Source organism: Oxyura jamaicensis, chromosome 5, assembly GCF_011077185.1.
Source record: "Oxyura jamaicensis isolate SHBP4307 breed ruddy duck chromosome 5, BPBGC_Ojam_1.0, whole genome shotgun sequence".
Classification (NCBI taxonomy): Eukaryota; Metazoa; Chordata; class Aves; order Anseriformes; family Anatidae; genus Oxyura; species Oxyura jamaicensis.
Genome location: NC_048897.1, coordinates 47,034,241 through 47,046,904, shown reverse-complemented (window position 1 = coordinate 47,046,904; position 12,664 = coordinate 47,034,241). Strand labels below are relative to the sequence as shown.

Below are 12,664 nucleotides of genomic sequence, written 5' to 3'. Positions count from 1 at the left end.
TTGTTCAGCTCTATAGTTACTGCCAATAATTACAGTATGTTTAATGCCATTCATAGCTGTTCTACACAAAATTCTTTGTTTTCATGTATTAACCACCCGTACCATGTAGCATTGTTTTAATATCTTCAAACAAGAGCAAGCAGATTTAGTCTTTAAGTGTAAAGGAAGATAACATAAGAATTCAAAATAATTTTGGCAAGGTGCAGATATGATCTGAAAAGATAAGGTGTTATTTAATAGGAACATGTGCAAGTTGGAATCATTAGCAGTGTAAGTTAAGGAACAGCTGCTTATTTTCCATTGAAAAGAATTTGTTATTTTGGATCACATTCCAAAAATGACTCTGCAACATTATGCTGTTGCAAGTAGAGGTGAAATTTTTGATATATAAACTGTAGCATAATCTGCTCATCAGAACTGCTAGGGTGTGAGCTACTAATGTCTCATGTCTCCAGTTCTGATTATGGCACTTGGGGGAAACAAAAAAAAAAAAAAAAAAAAAAGATACAGGTCACATGCAGAGAATCCCAGAGAAAGCAATGTGAATATGATATGTAGAAAACATTGCCTTTGAGGATAGATCGAATGATTTTAGGTCATCTTACAGAAGAGATGGCAGAGGGGAAATATGATCTTCATACCTATAAAAGCTGCTGGCAAACAAAAACGGAATAATGTTTTCTCAGATCCACAATTGATAGGAGTAGAAAAATAATTGGCTTAAATTGCAAGAAAGGAGACTTTGGTTAGGCACAAGTAGACTAAGTGCCCTGCTGAGGTCTTTTTCTGATGTGATTCTACGATTAATTGCAAAGTAGCTGCTTTAAAGTCCCTTATTTGTTGCTCTCAGTAGGGCTGGCACTGTCTGTTAGAAACGGAGGTTGCAGTTATAAAAAGTAGTCAAGAAAGGAATGCGTAAGATGCACAGCACACCAGTTTATCTACTTAGCATTAGTGATACTAACCTCAGCTTTTAATCATGCCTCAGAAACTGTCAGAAGTATATGTAAATGAGATGCTCTAAAACCACTTAATTACAAAATCATTATTCCTTGAAGCATCAAGAGTTAGTTTAATCAGTGTTACCAATGTTCTTGATTTTATTGAGTCTAATCAATCTGATGCAGTCTGCTTTTAGTTGTGAAATGGTGTAATCAGATATTCTATTTCTTAAATTATAAAATCAAACCAAACCAAAACAAAACAAAAACCAGAAACCTCTAAAAATTACATGGAAAACCCCCAAAGTGTAATCAGAACATATGCTAAAAATTAAAAAGCCAGAGGTGAATAAAGTCATGTGATTCTTAAGCTCCTAATTTTAAACAAGTTTATAATTTTAGGAGATCTGACTCATGATTTCTGAACTTCTGGCTTGGCAATACTAAATTACGGTGCCCTATATTCTGCTATTCTGAATATTTCCATATTCCTGAACATGCATTTGTGTAATTTGCAGAAAATATGTTATACTGACTTGCAGATTCTTCTTTTTTTCACACACAAAAAAGTAGCATTTATTTAAGAAAAACACATGTATTATAAGTGTCTTTCAAAACAAATAGTGTCTGCATGCAAAAAGTGGAATTATCTGAAGACAAAATAAAAAAAAAAATTAGAAAAATAACAGAAAAAGTTACAAAGTTAAAATTAGAGTTTTTAACACAGCAGCAACTTGCCAGAAGAATCTGTTGCCATTTCAAACACTGGTATTCTTGTCTGAATTCCAATTCCTGTATATATATTCACAAATAGGGATGAGATGAAGAATTTCAGCAATGGAAGGGTAGTGAGATAAAGTGTTATTTGTTCTTGGAACATATTGTTCTGAACTGGGTATCGTAAAGTAATTCATTTACCCTCACCGATACAATCTGATTTATGCTATTTTTGGACAGTTTTGGTAAGGAAATGGCTACTAATCTCCAGAATTTAAGGTCTATGATCTTCTTATCATCAGATGACCTGAACTCCTGTATATGACAGGTCATTACATTTTAACTTTATCATCTCAATGAACCAAGCAGCTGATATCTGATTAAACTGTGACTAGTGTTCACTCCTATTTCTATACTGCATTGCTTTATGACATACGTTGGGAAAAAAAAATAATCATACTTTTATCAAGATAAAGATATGGGCTGAGTGCTCAGTTCTACTCCAGATACTGAGCTCTTGCTTCACTGAAGAAATCTAAATATCATCTGCAGTTCTGGCTGGGTGGTGTCATGGAGAATAGCCTACAGCACATTGCATAACTGCCAAACAGGAGACATGGGATCGATCCCAAACGCAAATAAATGCATCCGAAAGAGCCCCGCATGCTTCCAGAGGTGCCGACCTGCTGTTCTGGAAGTATTAAAATATGTCTTACAGATTCGGGATGAGGGAATACCAGCAAACGTTTTCTTTAAAGGGAAAATCAGACTTGTGCTAAACTCCTCAGCATAAAGCGCACTCTCTAATTTCTGAACCAGTCTGTTTGGCTCACCTGTAACATGACTGCATATGAAGCAACATAAAAGAAAATCATGTGGCTCTTCCCATATGAGAGGATGACTGTAGAGATGAGTTGGTGCACAAATTGTGCTGCAAGTCTTAAGAGAACTGCTGACAAAAAGCAGGTGTGTAATAGCTCTGCTGAGAAGAGAGAATAAGTCTAATGAGGCTTTAGAGGTTGTTCCCTCGAGTTAGACTGGGCTTTCTCTAAGGACATCTGTAGGAGATGAGAGATGATGGCCAAGAGAATCACGTCAATTTTTGATTGGGAACAAAAGTTTTAAAAAGAAGCTCAGACCTATGTGTATTGTTGTACGAGAAGAAAACAGCACCTGTGTGCTCAGCTGGAAAAGAAAGTCTTCTGCAGCAGGCTAAATGAAATATTTGGTAACCTGAGTCTACAGGCCTTTTGATTTTTCCTGACATTGTCCATGATTGTCCATAATTCACACCATTAGCATTAAAATGGCATGCTTAGGCATTCCTCCCAGCTATTTTCTCCAAATTCATGATAGCAACACTACAATTAAAAATTTTAAATAAATAGGACTGAGGGAGTACTATTAGGGTAAGCAGTAATCCCAATCAGTGCAAACAGCTCTTTAGCGGGTTATCAGCACATCTGGATATCTGCACAACTACGCCAGGCCCATATTAGTTATTAGCAACCATCACCCCAAACAAGTTTTGTCTGGAGCAGCTGTGCATATTCTGTGCCTGGGCTGATGAAACTCACAGCTAAAAGCTTTGGGCCAAATTCATGAAATCCCCTTTCTGAAGCTGATAGAAGCTGTTTGATTACAACTACATTTAAATGAGATATCAAATTAATTTTGATATAAAGACATTATTACGTGCTTATTCTGCTAATCAAGATTTCTGTGTTATTTCCTGGTCCATTTGGTCTTTCCATCTCTTTCTACAGAGGCAGAAATCCTCTTTTTACTCTGAAATAACAGTGCCTGAGTTTATATTACATCTACCAGAACAGGGTCCTCATATATTTTCATACATGTTCGTCCGATACAATCCTCACAAGGATACAAATAACAGATGACATCTATTTTTCACCTGGAGTTGAATTTATCAGCCAACTCTTTATATTTCTCCAGCATTTCTCTCTGCTCCATATGATACAATCAACTGAATGAAGTAGCAGGGAATTACAGGAAGAGATAGTTCAGTGATGAATCAGTCACTGGTCTGACTACAAGAGAAATCGACACCCTTCCCATCAAAGAAATATGCATACAGGAGGTACAGAGAACCTCCTGCTGGAGGTACGGAGGCTGACACCTTCCATTTTCCATTCACTTCTGGATTTCTCCAAGGTCGGAACCGCTGCATTAAAAAGGACTGGGATGTGTGGAAGAGCAATAGTTAACCTAAGCGTGTTATTTAGCATCAGAAATGGAAGCCCTTCTGTCCCCAAAACTACATACATGCCTGCTACATGAGGCAGAATTCCCATGTCATGTAAAAATGCTTTCAAAAACAACCTAATTGAAACAAGGATGCTTCTGAGAGGGCGTAATAACTGCATGAGCATAAGCCATACTGGCAAAAGCTGTAACATTTTCTACGAGGGCTGCTTTAACGTAATGCTAAAGGCTGGGGACACCATTAACGAAAGATGATTTAAACATACAGTGCGTTTAATCCTTCCTTCACGGAACACTGAAGTGTGTGTAGCAGACTTTCGGCTGCACTTCTGAAGCAGCAATCCACAACTTGCTCAGGGGAAGAGAGATCTCAGCGCGGCATTTTGCTCTCCTGACTATAATCGGAATATTTTGAACTGTTTGTCTCAAATTTAGGAGGAATAACTTGGAGCAACCACGGCAGATTTTCATGTTTAATATATTTTCATCAAAGCCCTCGCCTCGCTCCCAGTTAATAGCCTCACAGCCTTTGCTAAATGTAGGCGTGACGACATTTCACATTAGCACAACAGACAAAAATTTGGAGACGTTTCAAGAATGGCCAACAGGCAGCAACAGGGCTCCCCAGCCGCCCACGCTGCTCTTTTCCAGAAGGGACAGCGAGGTGCCTGGGCGGCCACCGGAGGTGACAGCCCCCCGCGGGCAGGCTGCTCGGGGCGGCGGGCTGAGGGGGGGGGGGAAGCGGCGGGCAGTTTGTCCGTCCGTCCGTCCGTCTGCCCGGCCGCGGCGGCTGTCAGCCCGCCAAGTTAAGCCGAAATAAGGCTAAAAATTGCCTCGGCCCCGCTGGCGGCGGGACTGTCGCTCTGCCATAGAGGGAACGAGCCGAGCCCTGAGGAGAATTCTCCTCAGGAATGGGGCGGGGAGGAGGGGGCGCCTCAGCGGCCGCAGCTCGCTGACGAGACGGGGGCGGGCTGGCGGCGTGAGGGGGGGGGGGGGGGGGGGCAACTGCTGCCTTGCGACCAAATAAGGGTAAATTCGCCACCAGCCGGCGGCCGGCTGGGAGGTGACACGCAGCGTTTGACGGAACTTTCAGGAATTACAAACACTGCGAGACGAGATGCTGTCCCCCCCCCCCCCCCCCCGTCCCCTCCCCCGGGCGCCCCCCCGGGGCTGGGGGGGGGGGGGGGGGGGGGGACGCGTGCCCAACCCCTTGGCAGCGCGGCGCGAGTTGCGTAGCGACCACACCCCGCCCCCGCCCACCCCGCCCCCTCGCCCTCCTGCCCGCTTCCTATTGGATAGTGCTGACGTCGATCCCCGGCCCTCGCGTCTAACGTCCACTGGAACTTTCTAGCAGAGTTTCGGGGCGGGGGGGGCGGGGCGAACGGGGAGCGCGCGCTGTGATTGGCCCGCGGCCGTGGCGCACGCTGGCAAGCGAGACGGATCGAGAAACAACAGGAAGAAGGCCGCCTGCCGCCGCTCGGCGGGGAGGGGCGGGGCTGGCGGGGGGGCGTCACTCTGCTGATTGGCTAGGAGGCAGGGGACGGGCTCTCCTCGTGGAGGCGCGGCGGCGATTGGTCGCTCGCGGCAGGCGGGCGTCTGGATTGGTCCGCGGGGTTCTGGCAGGTTCCAGAAGGAGGCTGAGCGGGCTATAAAAGGGGCGCGGGCGGCGCGACACCGGCAGAACGCGCCGAGGAAGGCAGCGGGAGCGGGTGGCGGGGACGTGACCGGGAGTGAACGAGCAGCCGAACAAGCAGCTGATCACAGGAAGCCGCCGTCATGTCTGGCAAAGGGCCGGCGATCGGCATCGACCTGGGCACTACGTACTCATGCGTGGGCGTCTTCCAGCATGGCAAAGTGGAGATCATCGCCAATGACCAGGGCAACCGCACCACGCCCAGCTATGTGGCCTTCACTGATACCGAGCGGCTCATCGGCGATGCTGCCAAGAACCAGGTGGCGATGAACCCCACCAACACCATCTTTGATGCCAAGCGCCTCATCGGCCGCAAGTACGATGACCCCACGGTGCAGTCGGACATGAAGCACTGGCCCTTCCGCGTGGTGAATGAGGGTGGCAAGCCCAAGGTGCAGGTGGAGTACAAGGGCGAAATGAAGACCTTCTTCCCCGAGGAGATCAGCTCCATGGTGCTTACCAAGATGAAGGAGATTGCTGAGGCCTATCTGGGGCGTAAAGTGCAGAATGCTGTCATCACAGTGCCTGCTTACTTCAATGACTCCCAGCGCCAGGCCACCAAAGATGCTGGTACCATCACTGGCCTGAATGTGATGCGTATTATCAACGAGCCCACAGCAGCTGCGATTGCCTATGGCTTGGATAAGAAAGGTACTCGGGCTGGTGAGAAGAATGTGCTCATCTTTGACTTGGGAGGGGGCACTTTTGATGTTTCCATCCTTACCATTGAGGATGGTATCTTTGAGGTGAAGTCCACAGCTGGGGACACCCACCTAGGGGGGGAGGACTTTGACAACCGCATGGTGAACCATTTCGTAGAAGAATTCAAGCGTAAGCACAAGCGTGACATTGCGGGCAATAAGCGTGCGGTAAGGCGACTGCGTACAGCTTGTGAGAGGGCAAAGCGCACTCTCAGCTCTTCCACGCAAGCTAGCATTGAGATCGACTCACTGTACGAGGGAATTGACTTCTACACTTCCATTACTCGTGCCCGCTTTGAGGAGCTCAATGCTGACCTCTTCCGTGGTACCCTGGAGCCAGTAGAAAAGGCCCTGCGTGATGCCAAGCTAGACAAAGGCCAGATCCAGGAGATAGTGCTGGTTGGAGGCTCCACCCGTATCCCCAAGATCCAAAAACTACTACAGGACTTCTTCAATGGCAAAGAGCTCAACAAGAGCATCAATCCTGATGAGGCTGTTGCTTACGGCGCTGCCGTGCAAGCGGCTATCCTCATGGGAGACAAGTCCGAGAATGTGCAGGATCTGCTCCTGCTGGATGTCACCCCCCTGTCCCTGGGCATCGAGACAGCCGGTGGAGTGATGACCGCCCTCATCAAGCGTAACACCACCATTCCCACCAAACAAACTCAGACCTTCACCACCTACTCAGACAACCAGAGCAGTGTCCTGGTCCAAGTTTACGAGGGTGAGAGGGCTATGACCAAGGACAACAACTTGCTGGGCAAGTTTGATCTAACAGGCATCCCGCCAGCGCCCCGCGGAGTGCCCCAGATCGAGGTTACTTTCGACATAGATGCCAATGGTATCCTGAATGTCAGTGCAGTAGACAAGAGCACGGGTAAGGAGAACAAGATAACCATCACCAATGACAAGGGTCGCCTTAGCAAGGATGACATTGACCGTATGGTGCAAGAAGCAGAGAAATACAAAGCAGAGGACGAAGCCAACAGAGATCGGGTGGGAGCCAAGAACTCGCTTGAGTCCTACACTTACAACATGAAGCAGACGGTGGAGGATGATAAACTGAAGGGAAAGATCAGTGACCAGGACAAGCAGAAAGTGCTCGACAAGTGCCGGGAGGTGATCTCTTGGCTCGATCGCAACCAGATGGCTGAGAAAGAAGAGTATGAGCACAAGCAGAAAGAGCTGGAGAAACTCTGCAACCCGATCGTCACAAAATTGTACCAGGGAGCTGGAGGAGCTGGGGCAGGTGGATCTGGTGGCCCAACCATCGAAGAAGTAGATTAAAAGGACTGAGTATAGACTGGTTTATGGACAGTCACTCCATTCTTTGCTTTATATTTTTCTAACGTTTAAGAAAAACGTCATTGCCAATAACAGAGTTTATTCTGTTGGGTGTGTATAAAGGCAGATCTATCAGCTTGGTTTTGATAAAAGGGAAGGCACGTCCTGCTTTATAAGGTTAGTAATAGAGGAGTTTTGTTAATTCAGATACAGCTACTTGTATTCTGGATGTTTGTCTCTGTTTAAGTGTCTCTTCTAAAGTAACCACGCAACTGTTGCAGTTGACAAGTTTCAAGTTATGCATGGGGAAAGAAAATCTTTATGGAAGATGAGAAATGCCAAATGGCTTCTGGAAATTTTGGTAATAAATAAAATGTATTTAAAGCATAAATCTAGCTTCCTTCATTTTGTGGGTGGGGGTGGGAGGGGTGGGTAGATGCCCCCAGCCCCCTGAGTGGGGCTGGGGTGGTGACAGGGAGCCCCAAGCAGCCCTGGGGGTGCCTTTCCTGACAGGCACGGAGCTGCCGTGGAGCCCAAGCTACAGAGCTCCTGGGTGGACTCATCCCCTCCTTGGGGGACTGAGCTTCCTGCTTCAGGCTGGCATGGGGGGCTTGGGCTGGACTCCCTCCAGCTGTGGGGTGTGGGGCACAGGGCCCCTTGTTGTGCCAGTGCCCCCTGAGTGGGGCGGCATGGAAATGAGCACAATTAGACTGTTCTGCTTTGGGGACAGCTGGGCTTGGTAATGCAGCGTGTGGCCAGCTATATAAACTGCTGAGTTATTCTTGGGTTGCTTGCATGCAACCCGAGCTTCTATTTTTTTTTTGTATTGAAAGTGTTTTTCCTCTCCTAAGTTGATTGAAAGTAAGGCTGCCAAGGATCCTGAGCGCAGTGAATGCTGAATAATGAGTCAGGATGCCAAAGCTGATAGAATAGGCAAATTCTGTAGTAGTTAAACTCTACTAGCTCTCCTCCAAGCAGTCTCTGGAGCTCTTGATTTGTTTCAGAAAGCAAAACAGCAGTGTTTAGAGTCAGAGGAGCCGAGAGCTAATTAGCTGTAGTGGAAGAGCCTGCTGACATGCACATTTCGGGCTGCCTTGTCCTTTAAGGGAAAAAACTGCTCGGCAGCGGGCAGTTGCAGGAAATCAGCAGGCTCGCTCTTGTTTGGGTGAGCGGGGCAGGCACTGCGCCTTCTGCAGCTCCAACAGCTTTCCGGGCTCAAATCCCGTGAGCTCGCAGGTGATAGAGAAAACACCTCTGTGGGATGTTTTGTTATAATGGGGCAGGCTAAAATAAGCTTGCGTAGTGTTTGATACCAGCGGAGATGTAAAAGGCTGGTTTACGAGGCGGGTTTCTCTCGGCTGGCTTGCCAAGCGCAGGCTGCTGGTTCGTGCGCACTATCGCGTGGTTACAGAGAGGGGTTACAGTCGCTACTGGAATGTGAGGCTTGTAAAAAGCTTGTTTGATCAGCTGTTGTCTTAAATTACTCAAAACCACTTAAAGTTTATTGAACGGTTCATATGTAAATGGAAGTACAATCACAGTAGGACTTGAAAAGTCAATGACTGCAACTTAAGCACCTGCTGACTACTTAAGCAAAATCTCAGAAGGCTGTAATCACGCTGGGTGGTTTTGGTGTTTAGGTAGGCAGCATTTTCCTGGCAACCAACCCCTGGATTTCCAGACTGTAGCAAATACACGACCCCAAGAATGCAGAAGACACTATGACTTTTTGATTAATTTTTCCCAGGATCTAATAGAGAAATACATTTATGAATAGCAATAGGACATCTGTAAGAGACAAGTTGTTGCTGCAAACTGCAATACTTCATCAGATGTGTGCTTCCTAACCAGGACCCAGTAAAACAGGGCGCCGATAAGGGGCAGGTAGCACCCGTGGTCACTGTAAATTAAGGTTAACTATTTTTTTTTTCTGTTGACTGACTTGTAATTGTCCTCGCCACATGGTTTCCTTTGCTCTCCAGTTCTTGGTGTGCGTTCTTCAGTGTCGCTTCCCAGTTATTAAGTACAATTTCTTGTTGTTTTTCCCAAGCGTCTATTTAAATGTATTGCAGAGCTAATTTGGCTAAATGCAGGCAGCAGGTTTGTTTGTCACCTGTCCTTTCGCTCACCTCGGTCACTGCTGCTCTGTGCTGGTGGCTGCGTTTCGGTGGAGGGGCAGGCCGGAGTAACAGGGACCACGGGAGCAAGGCACTTCTCCAGATACTGGGAGTTAAAGCACCCAAGCGGCCGAGGACGTGCACAGGCTAAAGCTGGATAATTGTGGGTTGTTTTTTATTTATTTATTTATTTATTTTTATTATTATTATTTATTTTTCTGAAAATGGGATACTTTTTAGCCTGGACAGATTGTGGGGTACATTTTAAGGATGAGAAACTTCTGCTTGCTTGCACAACTGGAAAGATTGGAAGTCTCAAAGTACAAAGTAACCTTTCAAATATGTAAACAGCTCCCCAAAATGCAAGAGGCAGAAAAGTTGAAGAGCTCAGAGCTGGATTCCTCGCATTGGTCTAATTGGTTTATAAAGCAAAGAACTTTGAGTTGGTTTTCAGTGTGTTGAACTTACCGCAGAGAGAAACTTTTCCTGCTGAAGTTAGTGGTAACTCCCCGCTGACTCCAGTGGGTATAATTTTTCCACCTGGTTTCTTAAAGAAATCAAGGAGGTGTCAGAGGGGGAAAATGCTTCTCTTCGTTCGCAAATAGGAGTATTTGATCTGTACAGGTAGTTCTGTGGAGTAGTTGCACATTTGAAATGAGTTTGCCAAAGCCAGGAAAATAATCTGGTCTAAAATCTGCAGTTTCATTGCTTCCACACTCAGCATGCCTCATCCTCGGCACTGTCCTGAAGGGAAAGCCGCCTCCTTTTGCCTAAGTTGTGGCTTTGCCTTTCTGAATTTTGCTTATTCTTGTATAGGGCTGTGTAAAAGACCAAGCCCATGGGAAGGTTATAAAGCGGCTATAACTTAGTAGCACTTGTGCAACTACAGTGTTAACTTCTGATGGCTGCTTGTATTCACTGATCAAGTTTATATGAGTGGCGTTATTTTATAGAGAGGAACACCCGTAGCCTTAATACTGGAGAATTTAATCACCCACATTAAAATCCTTAAGCACTTTAGCACTTCACTGGCCGTGCAGCCAGGTGTGTAGCAATGCAAAGCAATCCCTCCCGTGTGCCATGCAGGGAATCCTGCAATGCCCCACCCTCACTCTGCAGGGAAATGGGAAGAGCCAAAAGAGCCAAAGCAAGCCAACCCCCCCCCCCCCCAAAAAAAAAAAAAAATAAATTACTAAACCAATGTGCAAAGCAAGAGAGCTGTGAGGGAGCTGAGGGCACCGGGAATGCCTGAGACAACCCGTTTGGGAGCAGGGAAGCTGGGACGTGCTGGGGCATGGCTGCATCCCCCCAGCCGGGCTGGTGACTCAGCCCCATGCCCTGCCGCCTCCGTAGCATCTGTTTGAAGTTCTGAAGCACAGAGGGCTTAGCAGACAGGCTGCAGCCCTGCTCATCCCTTGTGATAGCATCTTAAAGACCAGAGTGAATATACCCCAGCAGCCTGCCTTTTATCTTGCGGGAGACACCGCGTAGAGCCCCGCAGGCTGGGCAGCTTTGCTCTTGGGAGCTGCCTGTCATTTGTTTGAGAGGTTCTCCTTGAAGGTCTGGGGCACGGTGGGGCGCAGCCGAGGGGTGACAGCTCTGAAGAAGTGACATTCCAGGGCTGTGCTGCAAATCTCATCTTCCACATTGCCAGCCACTCCCCCAGATACATAGGAGGGGCAGGAAGAGAAGGCAAATGTGCTCAGGGAATTCGCGTCTCCAGCCTCGGCATTTTTCGGCATGTACATGCAAGGTATGACATTAAAAAGCCTGCGCTTACACTCAGCCTGCTTTTTTTTTTTTTTTTTTTTTAGTCTTGCCAAAGCATTGCAACGTAATAGCATTTCAAACTCTAATGATTTAAAAGGTATTCCAAATTTCTCCTTTACCCAACCCTGCGCTGGCATAAGGTTCTCCTACTTTATCCCTTTGGACAGTACACGATGGTGTAATCTCTGCCTCCATTAGGAAGCTGGTACCTTGGTATATGGGAATCCTGTGATATTAAACCAGCAAAGCACGTGGATGCTCTTACAGCAGCAAAATTATGCTCTGTAGTTGTTCATCATAGGAAAGTTACCACCCCTCCCTACCCCACAGCAAAACGAGTTATGCTAGTAAGGCTTCTCCAGCACACCTATGTGGGTCAGGTATCACATCCCTCCACCACTCTCATCCACATATTTATGCAGGCAGCAGCCTATAGCGTAGACCTGCCTCTCGAGTAGATTTTGCTTGTAGCAGTGGGGTGATTATATATTTGGGCAGGCCAGCATTTCCAGCTGCAGCAGCATACTTCACTTCCACATATGAAGCAGCAGTATTTAAAACCCCTGATCCGCCCTTGCATGACCCATTTGTCTTTACTCTCTCCTGCATCAGTAGGGTGGAGACATAGAAAAGCTGGTTCCTCTGGTCATCCCAATAACAGCACTATTTTAGAGAGGGGAACCAGGACATTTTTTAAGTCTCTCTTTTTTTTTTTTTTTTTTTTTAATGGAAAATCAAAAGCAGTATAGGAAATTTTTGTTCCTTTTCTATTGCTGAAGATACTCTCTCCCACTGTTCAGGAACTACTTTTTGTGTGTTGGCCTGTACAGAAGGTGCCAGGTCACTGTTGTGTCCTGGACAAAAAGGCATGAACTCATTTTTGCTTGTGCTAAGGCAGCAGTTAGCAGCACCACAGCTGTACCCTATCTGTTGGAACAGGCTAAAATGCCACTGCACTGGTTTGAATAGCAATAAGAACACTTCCAGAAGTGCAAATACTCTGTACCTCTGTATCTCAGACACAAATCTATTTTTTTAAAAAAAGGACATGGGTTTACTGGTCTTGGTTGCTTTGCTTTTCACTGGCTAGCATCATGAAATATTTGTTAAATATCAGTCCCTGTAAGAGCTCTTGAAAGGGTGAGCTGACAGTTCAGCAATCACATATCATAGCTGAAAGTAGCATTTCTTTTTGCTCGGCTGTATCCAAAAGTGTAA

The 12,664-nt window shown here is 46.4% G+C and overlaps 1 protein-coding gene across 1 annotated transcript; it reads left to right on the top strand.

Annotated features, from left to right (window-relative positions):
• The first annotated feature begins 5,550 nt into the window (after positions 1–5,550).
• Positions 5,551–7,950, top strand: HSPA2 (heat shock protein family A (Hsp70) member 2). Its single transcript, XM_035326717.1, has one exon. It carries the CDS (start codon positions 5,658–5,660, stop codon positions 7,560–7,562), a length of 1,905 nt encoding a protein of 634 aa, XP_035182608.1. The 5' UTR covers positions 5,551–5,657; the 3' UTR covers positions 7,563–7,950.
• Positions 7,951–12,664: the final 4,714 nt, after the last annotated feature.